We start from the raw sequence: 19,328 nt of genomic DNA, 5'->3' as shown, positions 1-19,328 counted from the left end.
TAGCTTTAATAGTTTGAATTGATATTTAATAGTTTTATTTAATTAGTGCAATAAATACATTTATTTAATAGCTTTAATAGTTTGAATTGATATTTAATAGTTTTATTTAATTAGTCATTATATTAACTCATTCATCTATAATTAGATCATAATCATAGCCATTTAGTATATATGTGTGTGTGTGTTTTTCTTTTGAATAATGTATTAGTTATATATTATGATGGTGATATACTTATCAAGTACCCCCTCTCAATATATTCCTTATATTCTATTGAGTTAGGTATTTACTTCAATAATTAATTCATTACCCTATACTTGGACATTTTTGTTTTTATAATTAGTTAGTGCGTATACTAGTGTAGTGCATACGATGCATACATATGTAGCTATCATATGCATGCTAATATTCACATTCTGTTTGTAATTGTAGGTGGGTCATTACATACACCCCCCCTTCAGAAAACTTAGTCCCAAAATTAGGGTTTTATAGTATGTAAGTAATTATTTAATGACTAGTATAATCACGTAAGAATTGTATTTTATAATTGGACATTTTGTTTAACATGAAGGCACTTAAAATTTGTGTTTTGAACATTTAAAATTTTACAACTATAATAGTCATGCCCTGCCCCAGTCGGGTTCCCAAGCTATTATAGTATCATCCTATCCTTCCTAGTCTCTTTCACTCTTATCTTATCCGTCCTCTACTAGAATATGCCATGGCGTTGGTTATACTGACCTAACCATTCATAGACTCCAAGGGTGACAACATCGACTATATCCGACCTGATTTCCCAATAGGCATTTGACAGTCATCATCACATCTAGGGGAGCGTGACTTGCACAATCCTCTCATGACTCTAGGTTTTGGAGGATAACGGTGGGCAACACCTCCATCCTTCTTACTAGGACTAGGGTTATCACCTTATCATGGAATCTTATTGAGCTTTAATTGTTCTTGGAGATTTTTTCATCACATGGTCGTTTTGGTAACGATATTATCTGCAATGTAAACACTTCTCCATGCATTATAACATATGCATCAATATATTCAAAATTTATTGTATTGAAATAATAGTTCCTTGTATTTCTATCGTGTTACCATTTATGAGATTGATCTTAAAATTCTTATAAAGTTTTGGCTATGTCTAGTCAATGTATCAAAAAGTTAGCTTTCGTATTAAGTAGTCAAGTGTTGTCATTCTTTTATTTCCATCTCATCAATCATGCTGATATGCAAGAATAAAATAAAACTATAGATATCTTATCCATAACATAATTCATAATTCAAATTTCATAGGAATGTTAATCAAATACTAGATTTCATATTGGTATCCATATTTCAACAATGTTGAGCAAACAACATATTTTATATTGGTATCCATGTACTAGAAAAGTGAAATAAAATTCATTTTTACATGTAATAGTTCAAAATGATAGTCTTAATTATCTAATTAAAATAAAATAAACATATACAAAATAAGGTTGTAAGTTCCTCAAAATCAACACAAATTGGGGTATTTCCGACATATGGTCTCTGTATCTTCCCAGGTAGCCGATCTAGAGCTATACTTGTCCCACTGGACCTTAACTTTGTCTACCATGTGATTCCTTCACTGTCAAACCCTACATTCCAGTATATGCAATGGTTCCTCTGATACCAACAGTTCTTTCCATTGAAGGTTATGAGATTTGTTAGCGATGTAATGTCTTAATATAGATACATGAAATACATTATGAACTTTATGCAATTGGGGTGGCAGTGCAAGACGATAGATGACAGATCCATTTTTTTGCAGAATTTTGAAGGACCCGATAAATCAGGGTGACAACTTTGTTCTTTTTTCAAACCGAATGGTGCTTTTGTTTGGTCTAATGCAGATGAAAACCTAATTCCCTACTTCATATTTCTTATCTATCCCATGAGCATCAACATAACTCTTCTGTCTATCTTGTGTCTTGTGCCTGCTTTAATCGTTGTCTTATTTGTTTTACCTATTCTTCTATCTCTTGAAATAATTTTGGTCCCACTATCACTCGGTCCTCTAATCTATCCCAACTCAATGGTGTTCTGCAAGGTCTACCATATAATGCTTCAAATGGGGACATTCCGATTGAATTGTGGTGACTGTTATTGTATGCAAATTCAACCAAAGGCAAGTACTTCTCCCAATGTGTTTGTTGATCCATAACGTATATTCTTATCATATCTTGTAGTACTTGGTTCATCCTTTTTGTTTGCCCATCAGTCTCAAGATGATAAGATGTATTTAAATTTTGTTAAGTCCCTAAAGATGACCACATACAATTCCAGAACGTTGAAGTGAATCGTGAATCTCTTTTTGATATGATTTTCTTAGGAACTCCATGAAATCTAATGATTTCATTTATAGATACTTGAGGTATATCAACAACTTCATAGGTATCTCTTACATGAATAAAATGGGTTCTTTTCGTTATCATATCCACCATAACTAGAATGACATTATACCTTTGTGGGGTAAGAGGAAGCCCGATAATAAAATCCATATAAATCACCTCCCATTTGGTCATAAGAATGGCGTGGGGTTGCAGGAGACCTGTTGGGCGATAATGGTCAGCCTTCACTTGCTGACATTCAAGACATTTTGCAATGAATTGGACAATATTGCGTTTCATGTCTGCCCAAAAGAAGAGTTTCTTTGTATCAGCATACATTTTCTTTACAACAGGATGTGCACAATACAATGCTTTGTGGGCTTCCTTAAGAATGGTGTTTAAGATATCTCCACTATCAGGAATATACATCCTGCCATGGAATCAAGACAATAAGATTGAACTGTGGTGACTGTTATTGTATGCAAATTCAACCAAAGGCAAGTACTTCTCCCAATGTGTTTGTTGATCCATAATGTATATTCTTATCATATCTTGTACTACTTGGTTCACCCTTTTTGTTTGCCCATCAGTCTCAAGATGATAAGATGTATTTAAATTTTGTTAAGTGATGCAGGAGCATCTAGACCCAGCCAGCAATGTGGAGATTTGTCCACATGTTGTGGCTAAATCCAGTGAAATTTATTTACTGTTGGTCAAAAAAACAATTTACTGAGGAGGTTGGATTCCTCAAATAATTTGTTATTGTAATAAATAGGAGATTAGCTTATTTTGGATTTTGAGATAGAGCTGTTAGTCTAGGTGTGCTTGGGAAACAACGGAATAGAAGAATTCTATTCTTTCTTGGAAAAATAGGAAACTCTGTTAGATAATTTAGGAGAATAAATAGAGGGAAATTGTAATGAACTCAGGGGATTTCTTTTTAGAGGGATTAGAGTTTGTGTGTCGCGGAGGAGGAGAAGAGCGATACTGATGTGTGTATAGTTTGAGTGTGGAGCGAAAAGCTCAGATTAGTAGTAGTTTGTGTGTTTTAAAAAAAAGACAGTGCTCAGATTCTGTGATATTGTGACAGAGTGTATCAGTGTGTTTTTTATTTGGTTAATTTGGGGCCAAAGACAGAATCTCTGTTTCACTGTTATTTATGAATAAAATTAGTATTTGGTGTTTCAATGTATGATGGACTCATGAAGATGATGCGTTTGTTTTCTTTGTGTAATGGCATAAACTGGTAGCAATCTGCGCAATTTGTTTTCCATGATTAAAGTAAATCCGGAATAATTGTATTGTGAGCTGGAACAGCCTTCAATACAACGTTTTGGTGGAAAACGATTCTAAAGAATTTATGAGCAGATTTGATTAATATATTATGGTTATAAATTCGGCGGATCCACATAACCACCGTATTTGAGTTCTGAGTCTATGTAAATCGGCGGTGTTATCTAATCATATCAATTGCAATTGCGGTTGATGTCATATTGGTGTAAATCAGAGTTTGGAGTGCTTTAGAACCACGGAAGGGAAATTGCATCTGAAAGTGGAGATTCGCTTTGTATAGGAGTAATCGGGATTCGATTGTTAAGGAGTGACATCAATCACGGTGATTTGCAATCGCCGACAAGAATATTGCATTGGCCTGTGTAAAGTATATCGGATCGGACTATTGAAACAATGATGGTTGGAGAGCACATTGAAGATTGCCGATTAGCGAAATGTATTGAAACATTAGAGCAAATCAGATCTAGGTATGGTCATATGTATAGAGTCTCTGTTTTAAAAGGCGTTCAAATTCTGTTTTGATTCAATCAGAAGTTATTAAACCCAGATCTGGCATTGAAGTCGAAGTTCCAAAGCGGAGCTGTGCACTGGCGGTTCAATTAACAGTGTTGGAAGTCGATTCCAAATCCCTTAGCGCAGAAAGAGAGAAAGAAATGTGCGATGGATTTCGGCAGTGGTACAAACTAATTGTCTGCTGTAATTCCACTTCCAGCAATCAGGAGGAGTCGGAAAGATTCGAGTAATGGCAAATCGATGATTTGCAGCAATTGAAAGAAAGCCGTGAGGATTTGATAGAGGGTCGATGCTTGGGAGCGTGGAATCAAATGGAACACAATTATGGACAAAGACTATCAATTCAATGATGGACATGGTAAGATATTTGCAGATCGAAGTTTAATATCTGGTTTGATTTACTGATAATTGCCCAATCGAATGTTTGTGAGAATGTTAAACAGTCAAAGAATTTATGGGACAGCAGAATCTGAGATGAAGAGTGTAAACGCAGAACAAACACTGAATTGGATGCATTGAATACCAGAGTCAGATTGCAGAGGCATTTGCATTTAAATTTATATATGGGTGTTGGTAAATACACTATGGCTTTCGATTAAAAGTGTGTCGATTGCTGAGCTGTAGTTTGAACCATAGATTTTGCGAGGAACTGAAATTGTTGACTTTTGAAATGAAATTGTTAATCGATGTATGGATAAGTTGAAGAACTTCTATATGTGTACTGTTGAAATTGCCTAGAATTGAACTTTATTTGGACAGAGATTTGAGATGCATTTCTTATATGCATGGTAGTGTTTGTAGATTCTGGGCTTTGACGGGTTATTGTCATCATTGAGTCACTAAAGATGACCGCATACAAGTCCAAAACGTTGAAGTGAATTGTGAATCCCTTTTTGATATGATTTTCTTAGGAACTCCATGAAATCTAATGATTTCATTTATAGATACTTGAAGTATATCAACAACTTCATAGGTATCTCTTACATGAATAAAATGGGCTCTTTTCGTTAGTTTATCCACCACAACTAGAATGACATTATACCTTTGTGGGGTAAGAGGAAGCCCGATAATAAAATCCATATAAATCACCTCCCATTTGGTCATAGGAATGGCGTGGGGTTGCAGGAGCCCTGCTGGGTGATAATGGTCAGCCTTCACTTGCTGACATTCAAGACATTTTGTAACGAATTGGACAATATCGCGTTTCACGTTTGCCCAAAAGAAGAGTTTCTTTGTATCAGCATACGTTTTCTTTACAACAGGATGTGCACAATACAATGCTCTGTGGGCTTCCTTAAGAATGGTGTTTAAGATATCTCCACTATCAGGAATATACATCCTGCCATGGAATCGTAACAATCCATCATCCTCTAGTTCGTATCCCTTAAACTTAGGTTTTTTTGGACCCTCGCTATAAAGCCAGGATCTTACTTTTCAATACCAACTGTCTTTCAAGAGATGTTCTATTACTTGCTTTCTCAAGTCTACTTTGATAGGTATGAGGGAAAAGATCCTTGGTCTTCAAATTAGAGCATCTGCCACTACATTCTCTTTCCCTTTAATGTATGAAATTCCAAAGTCATATTCACTTAGGAATTCACTCTATCGTCTTTGTCTAACATTCAAGCCCCATTGGGTAAGCAAATATTGTAAACTTTGGTGGTCACTTTTGAGCATAAAGCTTCTCCCTACCAGGTAGTGTCCCCATATTTTTAAAATTAGCACTATAGCGGCTAGCTCTAAATTGTTCGTGGCATAGAATTCTTCATGAGGCTTTAATTTCCTTGAGGCATACGCTATTACTCCTATGTTTTGCATTAATACTGCACCTAATCCTTGCTTGAATGCATTTGTACATACGATAAAGTCTTTGTCCATATCAGGTATTCACAAGATTGGTGCATTGGTGAACAATATTTTAAGTTCAGAGAATGCCATGTGACATTCCTCAGTCCATTCATATCTAACTCCTTTATGCTGGAGGGTTGTGATCGGCTTTGCAATTTTGAGAACCCTTCTACAAACCTTCGATAGTATATGGCTAAACCCATAAAACTTCGTACTTAATGCACATTTTTCGGTATCAGCCAATCCATGATTGCTTTTACCTTCTCAAGATCTACTGAGATCCCTATGGCCTAGGTAATGAATTTTCTTTTGAAAGAAGGAACATTTGGATAGCTTTCCATATAACTGGTGTTCCCTGAGACAAGATAATATTGTCCGCAAATGTTCTTCATGTTCCTTTTCATTTTTGGAATAGGTGAGAATATTATCTAAGAAGACTTGTAAAAAATGGTCGAGATACTTGTGGAAAACACTATTCATAAGGTTCATGAAGACTATTGGGGCATTGGTCAACCCAAATGGTACTAACGTGAACTCATAATGTTTGAAGCATGTTAGGAATGCAGTCTTAGAAATATCATTGCCCTTAATTCTTAATTGATGATAACCTGACCATAAATTGATTTTTGAAAAGATATAAGCTCCATTCATCTGGTCGAAGAGGTCATCAATTCGGGGCATTGGATACCTATTCTTTACTGTAGCTCGATTTAAGTCTCTATAGTCTAGGCATACATAGCCGCAAGGATCCATCCTTCTTCTTGACACAAATTACAGGTGCACCCCAAGGCGAGGTACTAGGTCGGATATGTCCTATATCCAGTTGTTTTTTCAGCTAGATTTGTAGATCTTGAAGTTTTAGAGCCGCCATTTTGTAGGGTGTTTTAGAAATTGGTTTTGTACCAGGTTTTAATTCTATTGTTAGATCAAGTTCCCTTTAAGGAGGTAATCCTGGTAATTATTTTGGAAAAACATCCGGAAATTCAGGTAACATCAGATATTGCTCTAGGGACGGTTCTTTCTCTTTGCTTACTTCCTGAAATGCATATACATGGCAACCTTTTCTTAAGCAAAACTTCATTTGCATCGCTGAGATGAAGCGTAAAGATACCTTCCTCTTATTACCTTGGATTTGGATCGTCTCTCCTTCATCATTTATACAAAGAATTATGTTTCTGTAATAGTCTACCCATGCTTGATGAGCTTTTAACCAATCCATCCCTATGATGATTCCATAAGTTCCTAGGCTGTGACATATACTTTTAACTTAGTTGAACAGACCGCTAGATCAACTTTGCATTCTTCAACACTTAAGTCTACGAATTGAAGTTCTCCTGTGTTAAATTGGAAACTAGGGCCAAACTCCACGTGGGTCGGCTTATTTATGGCAGCTGATATTTTTATTGGATCCCTCTCGTCGAGAGGTGTAGGATTGATCCAAAGATCATCCGATTTCGATAAGTATTTATGGAGATATGAATTTATTTTGTTTATGTAATTATAGTCAAGCCGACCAGCTCTTATGTAGGTTCTAGAAGCCCAGCCAACGTGTCTATTCAACCTCTACATTTTTAGTATAAATAGATGAGGATTTTATGTCATTTAAACACACCTTCATGAGTAGTCTCCTCCTCTCCATGTCTGGGTTTTTGGTGAAGGAGAGAGACACCATGAGTGATACGCTGGTCTTCAAGTGATGCCCTAGTTGCTGTATGTTACCCTAGCTGCAGAGATCTGGCTGCAGTAAAGGAGGACTCATACGCACCCAAAGGAAAGGCCCTATCCGCATTAAGAAGACTCTAATACGCTGAAATGCCCAGTAATATATGCACAAGAGGGAAACCTTACGCAGTTAGACATCCACGCAGTATACGCTGTCATGAGGACAATGTATGCACAGTTTTGGAAACACTATACGATGAGCAGGCAATGTAGATATCTACACTGTTCATATATACTGTTCTTTACGCAGGGCTGAAAGATTGATACGTATTCATGGTGACACTTACTATGTTGTTCATATACGCTGTTCATACGCAAAGCACAGGGTCATGAATGAAGCCACAATAAGTAAAGAAGTTGCTGTCAAGGTAAATGAATCCACAGTAGGGTATGGTGCAGTCATGGCACGCAGCAATTGTTGACGGATCCGGCAGCATAGATCCGGGACCCTATACGGTGTACATACACACTGCTCATAATGAATGATATCGGCTGTGGATGATATACGTTGGTTTCACACAGTCATAACAAATATGTTTATGCAGTCATCGGAGATATTCACGCTGTACATGTTGACACTAATACGCAGATCAATGAGTCTCATATGTGCTGTACATGATAACACTAATACGCAGATAAATGAGAACGCAGTCAAAAGAAAGACCTGTTCACAAGCTAACAGAGAAGTTTCATCTCTGAAATTTCATGTGAATATAAATGCCAGGACCCACAAACAAGAAGGGACAAAACTCAGAAGCAGATCCGCATTAGGGCAAGTGCTTAAGAGTATATCTCCACCTCGGATGCATATAAGGACTGACGGATTAAATACACCTCCAACACAGACAATCATTGAGATCTTTGCATGAGTAAACAGAGGCACGTTCTCGACAGATCTTAGTATAGAAGATCATGATGATCTCCCAGTCAGATCTGTAAGGATATTAACGTACATATGATTACTTATACTTGGTGACCAATGTATATGTTAATGGTAAGGAATTATCTCCGTGATATGTTATTAATTACAGTCTTATGATAGTTATAAGATCATGACTTGATCTCGATATAACTCTCATAACTCAGTGAATGGTGGTATAGAAGATGATCTTGCAAACTTGATCTCAATGACACTAATATGAAGGTACAAAGATCATCTCAGCCTCTCGGAATAGTCATGGTGTAAATCCTTTCATCAAGTGATGAATGATAATGAATGAAACATCATGATGATGGAAGATGTAGATTATGGGAAACATGATGTAGATCATGGACAGCATGATGATCATGGGCAGCATGATGGTGCTACACAGTAAGGTGCAGCAAATGGACGAGATGCAGCACGATGATAAGTGAAGGAGTCACCTTGAGAATCAGTTGAAGCAGAATGTCTTCAACTGATCTCATCATGATCTAGATAAGTCAAAGTATTGACTTTTGTTGTAAATGTACTCTCTCCCTCTCTCCTTCTCTGCTGAACTTTGAAGATAAAAGAAGATTTGATCAAAGGGTTTCCCCATACATTGTGGGGTTTGTCCCTGGCTTGCGCCACATCTTGTGTCCTCTTGTCTTGGCTTGTCTTCTGCGATTTATATTTATGTTCTATCTGCAGTTTATCTTAATGTTGATGTGCTTGCTAACTGTGAAATTTAAATAAATTGCTCTAGCATAGAACATACCTAAACTTAACATGGTATCAGAGCTGAGGTGAAGACAATGCCCAAGCAAGAGTGAAAGAGCAATCACCGAAGACAGTTGGGACAAGACAGAAGGATCAATGGGTTCCTCATTATTCACCTAGGGTGAAGTTGAAGCAGAGAATGTTATTAGAATGGCGCAGCAAAACTTCTGATGGCATCACTTCATTGGGAAGTTCAGATCTAAGGGTAGGAAGGAAAGGTAGATGTCTTGGTTATGAGTTCGGCCCTTATGCGAAGGAGTGCCCGTATGACAGAGATGTGGGTCATCAAGGACAATGGTCGACTCTTCCACAAAAGCAAGGAACCCCAAAATCTCTTTTATGTACCTGATCGAACCTGATGTCCATCTCGGAAATGGAAGTCAAAGGTTACAGGGTGGCACTTATCGATGGAAAGGTACGTGTTTGAATATAGATCTTTTAAAGATGTTTTTAAGTTCAAGGTTGTATCAAGTTGCAGGAAGTCCACTGGGGACCATGTCCATTGACTCAACACCGGAGGTCTGTGAGTCAGATGGTGACTAGGATGCTTGAATTCAAAAAGAAGCATGAAGGTGCATGCCTGAAATGTACCGAAGGAAAATATTATAAGGGGACCATTCCCCTCATGCAGCAGGTTCACGGGTTTGGAACAACCCGAGGAGTTTGAGAATCATGATCAAGGAATCTCATGTATACAGGAGGAAGAAAACCCTCTATGGCTTGAAGAAAAAACACCTCGGGCATAGTATGAGAGGATTGATAGCTGTCTAATGCAGCTGAGATTCACTAGGAGTGAGACCGATCCAAACCATTACTCGAAGGTTGTGGATGATAAACCTCTCGTACTGGCACCTATGTCTGACAGGTGCAGACCCTCTCATTTATAGGAGACAGAGGGAGTTGGATTCTGAATGTGGGAAGATAAGCTGCAAGCTTGTGACTGCCTCGAGGATCTTAACTTTCAGAAGTTATATGGTAATGATGTCGGACCAGATTTGGGAAATGCCTCTGAGTTTCTTAAACTCATTCGCGTTGATGTTCTTGGAGAACCTCCGTCCGGACATCTGTGTTGCAGTTAGCATGGTGAGCTCATATTTGGTTGAGCCTCACTAGATTGGTGCCAAGAATCTTCTAAGATATCTTCAGGGGCACAATCTCTCATGAATTAAGATACACTGCCGGAAATATGAAACCACATGATTATTCGAATGATGAGTGGGCAGGAAGTATGGAGGATCACTAGAGCACTTCTCAGTGCTTTTTGGAATCTGCCTTGATATCCTGGATGAGCAGGAAGCAGAAGTCGGTGACTCTGAGCACCACCAAGGCAGAATACATTGCTGATAGTATGGCCTTCTGTGAGGCAGTCTGGTTGCTGAAGCTCTTCAGTGAGCTATTTGTACACATGATGAATACCACTGTGAATATCTGTGACAACCAGAGATGGGATTCGATTATTGAGGAATCCTGTATTTGACAATTGATCTAGCAGATAGACATCAATTACTGCCTTATCTGGGATATGGTAAGTCGATGATCAAGGAGGCTCCATCACACTGAGATGATGTATATGACAGAGCCCCGAGGAAAGATCAAATTTGTGATTTTCCCCAACGACTTGGAGTCGGTAAGAAACCCTTGTACAAGGGTCGTGCATGTTGCATACATTGAGCTCTGGGAGCTCTGAGGACTTGCGGTTATTACTGGAGCAACATACGACCACAGGGTGACTCACCCTCCCCTGGTGGTGCGCATTGAAACAAGATGATTCGCTCTCTTGCGGGACAAGATGATTCGCTCTCTTGCGGGACAAGATGATTCGCTCTCTTGTGGGACAAGATGATTCGCTCTCTTGTGTAGCAGGATGATTAGTTCTCCTGTGAGGCTTGGATTGATGTGTTCTCCATGGCGATTGTAGCAGGATTGATGTGTTCTCCTGTGAGGGCAAGATTGATTAAGTTCTCCTGTCGAGGCATCCTACCCATGCAGTCTGGGACTCATGGGAAGTACCTCTCATCTGATCAATGAGCAGGGAAATGAAGTTAGGGACCATAGTAGTACCGATGGACGCATCGTTGTATCTACCGTACTCCCTACGCTAGGATGTCCTCCATTGATCTGGGATCAATGATACTGGTCTGGGACCAGTGGTAGGAGTTATACATACTATGATGCTGACTTCGGGTCGGTTGAGACTGGTCTGGGACCAGTGTTACATACTCCGAGACTGACTTCGTGTCAGTGCAGTACTGGTCTGGGACCAGTGAGAGTCGTACATACTATGACGCTGACTTTGGGTCGGTTGAGACTGGTCTGGGACCAGTGGTACGCACTCTGAGACTAACTTCGGGTTAGTAGAGAATGATATGACTCATTCTCGATCAATTCTTCTTCTTCATAGTTCAGCGAAGATGAGCAGAGCCAACAACACTGAGTAGAGCTGAGCAGAGCAGAGCCAGCATAGCTGAGCAGAGCAGAGCTAGCAGAGCCAGCAAAGCTTAGCAGAGCCAGCAGCGTTGAGCAGAGCAGAGCCAGCATAGCTGAGCAGAGCAGAGCCAGCAAAGCCAGCAGCGCTGAGCAGAGCAGAGCTAGCAGAGCCAGCAGCGCTGAGCAGAGCAGAGCCGAGCCAGCAGAGCTGAGCAGAGTAAAGCAAAGCCAGCAGAGCTGAGTAGAGTTGGGCAGAACGGTGCAGGGCACTGATGGCAGAGATAGTACAGTCGGACTTATGGATCAATGGATGGAGTTCTCCCTAGTTGAGAGGGAGTGTTATGGCAACTAGGGCCAAACTCCACGTGGGTCGGCTTATTTATGGCAGCTGATATTGTTATTGGATCCCTCTCGTCGAGAGGTGTAGGATTGATCCAAAGATCATCCGATTCCGATAATTATTTATGGAGATATGAATTTATTTTGTTTATGTAATTATAGTCAAGCCGACCAGCTCTTATGTAGGCTCTAGAAGCCCAGCCGACGTGTCTATTCAACCTCTACATTTTTAGTATAAATAGATGAGGATTTTATGTCATTTAAACACACCTTCATGAGTAGTCTCCTCCTCTCCATGTCTGGGTTTTTGGTGAAGGAGAGAGACACCATGAGCGATACGCTGGTCTTCAAGTGATGCCCTAGCTGCTGTACATTACCCTAGTTGTAGAGATCTGGCTGCAGTAAAGGAGGACTCATACGCACCCAAAGGAAAGGCCCTATCGGCATTAAGAAAACTCTAATACGCTGAAATACCCAACAATATATGCACAAGAGGGAAACCTTACGCAGTTAGACATCCACGCAGTATACGATGTCATGAGAACAATGTATGCACTGTTTTGGAAACACTATACGATGAGCAGGCAATGTAGATATCTACGCTGTTCATATATACTGTTCTTTACGCAGGGCTGAAAGATTGATATGTAGTCATGGTGACACTTACTATGTTGTTCATATACGCTGTTCATACGCAAAGCACGGGGTCATGATAATGAAGCCATAATAAGTAAAGAAGCTGCTGTCAAGGTAAATGAATCCACAGTAGGGTATGGTGCAGTCATGGCACGCAGCAATTGTTGACGGATCCGGCAGCATAGATCCAGGACCCTATACGGTGTACATACACACTGCTCATAATGAATGATATCGACTGTGGATGATATACGTTGGTTTCACGCAGTCATAACAAATATGTTTATGCAGTCATCGGAGATATTCACGCTGTACATGTTGACACTAATACGCAGATCAATGAGTCTCATATGTGCTGTACATGATAACACTAATACGCAGATAAATGAGAACGTAGTCAAAAGAAAGACCTGTTCACAAGCTAACAGAGAAGTTTCATCTCTGAAATTTCATGTGAATATAAATGCCAGGACCCACAAACAAGAAGGGATAGAACTCAGAAGCAGATCCGCATTAGGGCAAGTGATTAAGAGTATATCTCCACCTCGGATGCATATAAGGATTGACGGATTAAATACACCTCCAACGCAGACAATCATTGAGATCTTCGCATGAGTAAACAGAGGCACGTTCTCAACAGATCTTAGTATAGAAGATCATGATGATCTCCCAGTCAGATCTGTAAGGATATTAACGTACGTATGATTACTTATACTTGGTGACCAATGTATATGTTAATGGTAAGGAATTATCTCCGTGATATGTTATTAATTACAGCCTTATGATAGTTATAAGATCATGACTTGATCTCGATATAACTCTCATAACTCAGTGAATGGTGGTGTAGAAGATGATCTTGCAAACTTGATCTCAATGACACTAATATGAAGGTACAAAGATCATCTCAGCCTCTCGGAACAGTCATGGTGTAAATCCTTTCATCAAGTGATGAATGATGATGAATGAAACATCATGATGATGGAAGATGTAGATTATGGGCAACATGATGTAGATCATGGATAGCATGATGATCATGGGCAGCATGATGGTGCTACACAGTAAGGTGCAGCAAATGGACGAGATGCAACACGATGATAAGTGAAGGAGTCACCTTGAGAATCAGTTGAAGCAGAATGTCTTCAATTGATCTTATCATGATCTATGCTAGATCTAGATAAGTCAAAGTATTGACTTTTGTTGTAAATGTACTCTCTCTCTCTCTCCTTCTCTGCTGAACTTTGAAGATAAAAGAAGATTTGATCAAAGGGTTTCCCCATACATTGTGGGGTTTGTCCCTGGCTCGCGCCACATCTTGTGTCCTCTTGTCTTGGCTTGTCGTCTGCGATTTATATTTATGTTCTATCTGCAGTTTATCTTAATGCTGATGTGCTTGCTAACTGTGAAAATTTAAATAAATTGCTCTAGCATAGAACATACCTAAACTTAACATCCTGAATCCATTTCTACCTATTTGAAATCGTTTTGCTTGCGGGATGCCAACCCACATTTATTTAATGCATATGATGAAATGAAACAATTAGTTGCAACCTTATCAAATAGGATTTTAAGTCTTATGCCATTAATAGTACCCGAGGACTCCACTATAGTGGATTGATGTTTTGCCTGGTTGTTGTTGACTACTGCATGGATTCTATGATTGCCTTGGGTATTTGGTGATGGCTCTTTCCCTGTTCTATGCATTACACTTGATGTGACTTCTGGACAATCACGTTGAAAATGCGGTCCTCCACATCCCCAACAATTAACCTAGGGTGATCCTCTCGAGTCAGATTGTGAGTTTCTAGAAAAGGAACTTCGTCCTCTTGTGCTACTTCCTCTATTAGTAGTTCCTCGAGAGTTTCGTTGATTTGTGTTAGATCTTGATGATTCTGCAGATATCGCATTAGCTGCTATGGGAGTCCTTGCTCCTACTCCTCTTGGAGTAAATTTATTACCATAAGGAGGTGGTCTCGAACTACTTCCCTTGAAGAAGTTCCGGGGAGTTTTCCCTGGAAATCCAGGTTGTGGGGGTCCTGTCGGCCTGACATCACTTTTGATCCCTAAATGCTCCTCTGCTACTGATGAAGGCTTCCACATTCTAACCATGGCCCTTATTCGGGGATTTAACCCATACATTAAACACTCAGCTTGACGTTCATCAGTATCTAGATAAGGGATGTATTTTGCGTGAAATTTTTTCTCGAACAACTTCCAGGGAACAAGCATCCTAGGAATTAGTTTGCATTAATAACTTACCTCCAAGCATAAGCTTGGTTGATAGACTCCTAGGGAAACCCTTTTCCAATTCGCTTGAGGGATTCAACCCTTTTTAGTGGTTAACACAGTGACCTTGCAGTTGTCAGAGCCACAGTATTTGCAGGGCCGGAGGAACTAGGTGGTTGGAACAAAGGGGGAGGTATCATTAATTAGGCCACTGCCTGCTTCCCATTGGCTTCCATCCCACAACCTACTCTAAACGCTGTTTTTCAAAACAGTTAAGGAAGAGGTTCAACTTAGACTAGGCATTTAATCTAAAATTAACCAACACCCTTGTATCACACCTAGTTCGTAGGAGTTGCATCTCATATAGGTTAGTCTATCATATTAAGCAGCGAGTGTCCATCGGATTACTTGGTTTAAATTTGTAATAAGCAAGAATTGTGACTCCACAAGGCACTGGTCTCATTTCTAAATCTAATTAAATCCTTAAATCTTGCTAATTTTAACCGAGTAGCTAGGCCATTCATTTGTGTCTCCCAAGTGAGTTGGTTCCCAATTTATTTTCCTTCGCCTCATTCCATAGGGAATACCTCCCATAACTTACTGTTGGGACACAACTAGAATGGAGTGGGTGGGGATCAGAGTGACAACTCCCGCCCTGAGCAGTTGTCCTGGTGCATGTACAATCTGAGCGACAACATTATTTGATGCCACTGTTGAGGACCAATTTATTTGACTTTGGAGTTGACTACACTCTTATTAATCTTCCTTATCTTCCATCATTCTTCATCTTCTCATCACCTTATCTTTTGTTCCATCCTCTCATCCCCTTATCTTTTGTTCACTCACTAATCTTCTCATCTTGTTCATTCACACCATTAGCACCTGGACATTTAGGTTGGTTTCCTGTTTGGGTGGCACCTGCACTTTTTCATCCATTCACAAGAATGTACTCTAGAAGAAATCCTGGTAGCTTGGTTAACCCCTCTCCCGATCCCAAAAAAGGTTCTAAGAACCCGGTTAAACAAATTACATTCTAGATATCGTTTAAATTTTCTCGGTCAGGAAGCTCTCCTTGATCTCCAATTTCTTTTCATCAACTATCCTATAAATCAAGACATCATGGGTGACTTCTATCGGCCTTGCAACTTCACCAACATTCAGGGATATCCACATGGTTTTTGGAATGAATCCACAATGAGTAAGCTGCCTCTCTTCCAAGGGAGCAATGTTGTTAATGTTGAAAGTCACATAAAGAAGTTCAACTGCTTTATCCAAAGATTCGCTAATGCCACTGCTTATAATCATGAGGATGTTTGAATGAAATTATTTGTGCTTTCTCTAGAAGATGATGCTCTCGATTGGTTTCAAGACAAAGCTGACAATGTCTTCGACTCTTTGAGATCCCTTCTTGATGCATTTAGAGATAAGTATGGAGATAAGAGGGAAGGAAATTATTTGGTTAAGGAATTCAACACTATTAAGAAATGAAAAAATGAAACGGTTGAAGAATTTAACCAAAGATTTAATAAACTATTAAGTGATATGACTCAAGATTACAAGCTCGTTGAAAAGACAATTCTAGAACAATATCTTAAGGCTTACCTTGTAGAGACACAATATGAGATAAGACATGCTTATCCTAACACCGAGGAATTAGGAAAGGACATGAAAGCCTCAGGAAAGTCATAAATTCGTGGTTTTGGAAGAGTCCAAATCAAGTCTAAGGGGAAAGAAGTTAAAGAACAAGAATCTGAGATAGTTAAAGAATTGACCCGATTAATGAAAGAAATGAAGGTTGAACATACCAGACAGATGGGCGAGATGCAAAATTAATTAATTCAAATGGAAAGGTCCCGAATGCAGAGAATGCCGCCTAGAAATAACAATAATAACAGGGGTAACAACAACAATCCATGGCTGAGAAGAAATCCACCAAATGATCAAAGGCCTCCTACACCACTTGAGTCTGCTAATATGATTGATGAGCCTATTCCTTTCTGTAGTCCTTGTGAGAGTCTCCATGAAGAAAGTACTTGTGCCTTTGTTAGAAGAATCTTGGAGGAAAGTAGAAACCAACAAGATCATAACGCAAGTCAAGACAACTCGAAGGAAAGTCGATGTGCCGACATGATATCTTCAACTTTCGCAATCAATATCTTCAATGAAGAGAAAGACCCCATTACTCAAGCATACAGTGAGAATATGTCTTAGGAGAAGATTCTAGAGTTTGCAAAAAGTAAAGGCTACACAAGGAGAGGTAAAGATCAGAGTCAAAATAGACATTTATGCCGAAAGGTATACTTTTGGACTAAAGTTAGATTTGGCAGCATGGATCAATAGCATTAAGATGGTTCCAATCTTAGAATTTCTAATGATTTCGTCACAAAGGGCCTCATTCTTTAAAGCCTTAGCCATTGCTCAACAAGAAAGATTTGATACTCAGCCTAAAGATGAAGAAATCAACCTAAAGGACTTAAACTGTTATATGACCAATGAAGAACACCAACCTTTATTCCTAACATTGGACATAAATGATCATTTGCTCCATAATTGTATGCTTGACTCTGGTGCATCTACAAATGTTATGACTAAGAAAGTTATGGAACAGTGAAACTTAATAATCTCTAGAACTTATCATAACATTTGCTCAATTGATTCTGAAAAAGTTGAAGTCCTTGGTGTGGTTAAAGATCTATAGGCCGCATTAGGTGATTACACGTACATGATCATCACCATGGATATAGCAGTAATTGATACGCCAAATGTGTGGGGAATTTGCAGCCGGTCTTGGTGGTTATATTCAAATGGATCTATCTTACACCACTATTCCATCAATAATAGTTAGCATGGTTAGATTATACAGAGAAGTGGAGAGAAGGTATCATGTGGAAGTTCCAAAGAGATTGGAAAATGGTGAAGAAGTCATGTCACAAGGTCATCCACCGCACTTCGAGTCAGAATTTGTCCAGCCAGTCTGTCACTTTTCTTCATTCTGCCGCCCATCCTCTTCTTCGAGCAGAAAGAGAAACAAATTTCAGTTTGACATAGATGTGCATCATAGTGATGAGCAACTACACCGACGGAAGAGAGTCAAATTTCAGCAAGGGACATCTAATAAGCAACCTACTGATCTACCAGTCAGTCAACAAATGCTCAAAATTGTACCTTATCGATGACATCTGATGCCATAGGGCATCATAACCCTACTACCTTTTATTTCATGATATTATTTCGTTTTATTTCATGCATTTATATCATGTCTTTTATGTTTCAATTTGTTAGAATAGAATTTGTATGCATGATGATTTCGATTTTGAATGGATATCTATTTGATGGACTTCTATTTTCTTGGATGCAGGATTTTGGGGTTCTCACATTATTTCATGGAAGCAACGTGCCCCCATATGGAGCCAGGTGTTGCATAGTTTTGTCAAAGTTCCAAGGAAGCAAAAGTACTAATTTTTGTAATAGGATCAGATCATTTATCAACAATTTATGTATCATTATAAACCCCTTCTGCAAGTTATGTAATGCAAATGATGCTAGTAAGACCATGAATGCATGTAACAACCTAGGTAAGTCTATTATTTTGGCTAAAGTTTCATCCTAGGAGGTTTTTTGTCTCACTGATTCATTTGTGTTTCTAAACATGGATGGTTGGCAGAGTTTTTTCCTCCAACCTCTCCCCAAAGCTAGGGTGGAATTCTTTGTCAAAATCTTAGGTGAGTCATAGTGTTCTAGTCGAGTCTTATGTAAAAGTGATTTGGGAATAATTTAAGTTAGTTGGCTAAATCACTTTATTACAAATCACTTGGTTTACTAGATCATATTGTGTCGCAGATTGGGTATGTAATTTGAGGGTCTAAGTCGAACAAGTATTCCCCATTTGAGGGTTGAATTGTAAAAAAATCTTATGTAAAAAATATTTTAATGCATGGTCCCTCATACTTAGACACCATGGTTAAAATATTAGAGGGTGGACAAAAGAACATTAAATTCCCTCAGGTGTCAATTAATTAATTTTTTTGGCAAAATAAAATTAAATCCTAAGCCAGAAAAGTAATTAATTTAGAGTCAAATTAAAATATCCTAGGAAAGTTAATTTTCCAAGTGGAAAAATTCGTGGGTCTTAAAAGAATTAATTTTTGAAGGTCCTCCACCAAGGGAATATTGAATATTTCAAGAAAAATTGGACCCTTGGACCTTGGTGGTTAAGTCAAAGTCAAATTTTTAAGGAAACGAACTCATAATAATTAATTTTGAGCTAATAAAAATGGAATTATATGAT

At 38.8% G+C, this 19,328-nt stretch overlaps 1 protein-coding gene across 1 annotated transcript in view; it reads left to right on the top strand.

Annotated features, from left to right (window-relative positions):
- Positions 1-18,787, top strand: part of LOC149183558 (NADPH:adrenodoxin oxidoreductase, mitochondrial-like) — a 251,417-nt gene extending 232,630 nt beyond the window's left edge. The window contains exon 11 of the mRNA XM_089417184.1: positions 18,399-18,787. Coding sequence (XP_089273310.1) covers positions 18,399-18,465 — 67 coding nt within the window. The 3' untranslated portion in view covers positions 18,466-18,787. The remainder of the gene's footprint in view (positions 1-18,398) is intronic.
- Positions 18,788-19,328: the final 541 nt, after the last annotated feature.

The sequence above is a fragment of the Pinus tabuliformis genome, chromosome 3_2, assembly GCF_031772625.1.
Source record: "Pinus tabuliformis cultivar Carrire ecotype Pingquan chromosome 3_2, CPIR1, whole genome shotgun sequence".
Lineage (NCBI taxonomy): Eukaryota > Viridiplantae > Streptophyta > Pinopsida > Pinales > Pinaceae > Pinus > Pinus tabuliformis.
This window is presented reverse-complemented; position numbering and strand designations above follow the sequence as displayed.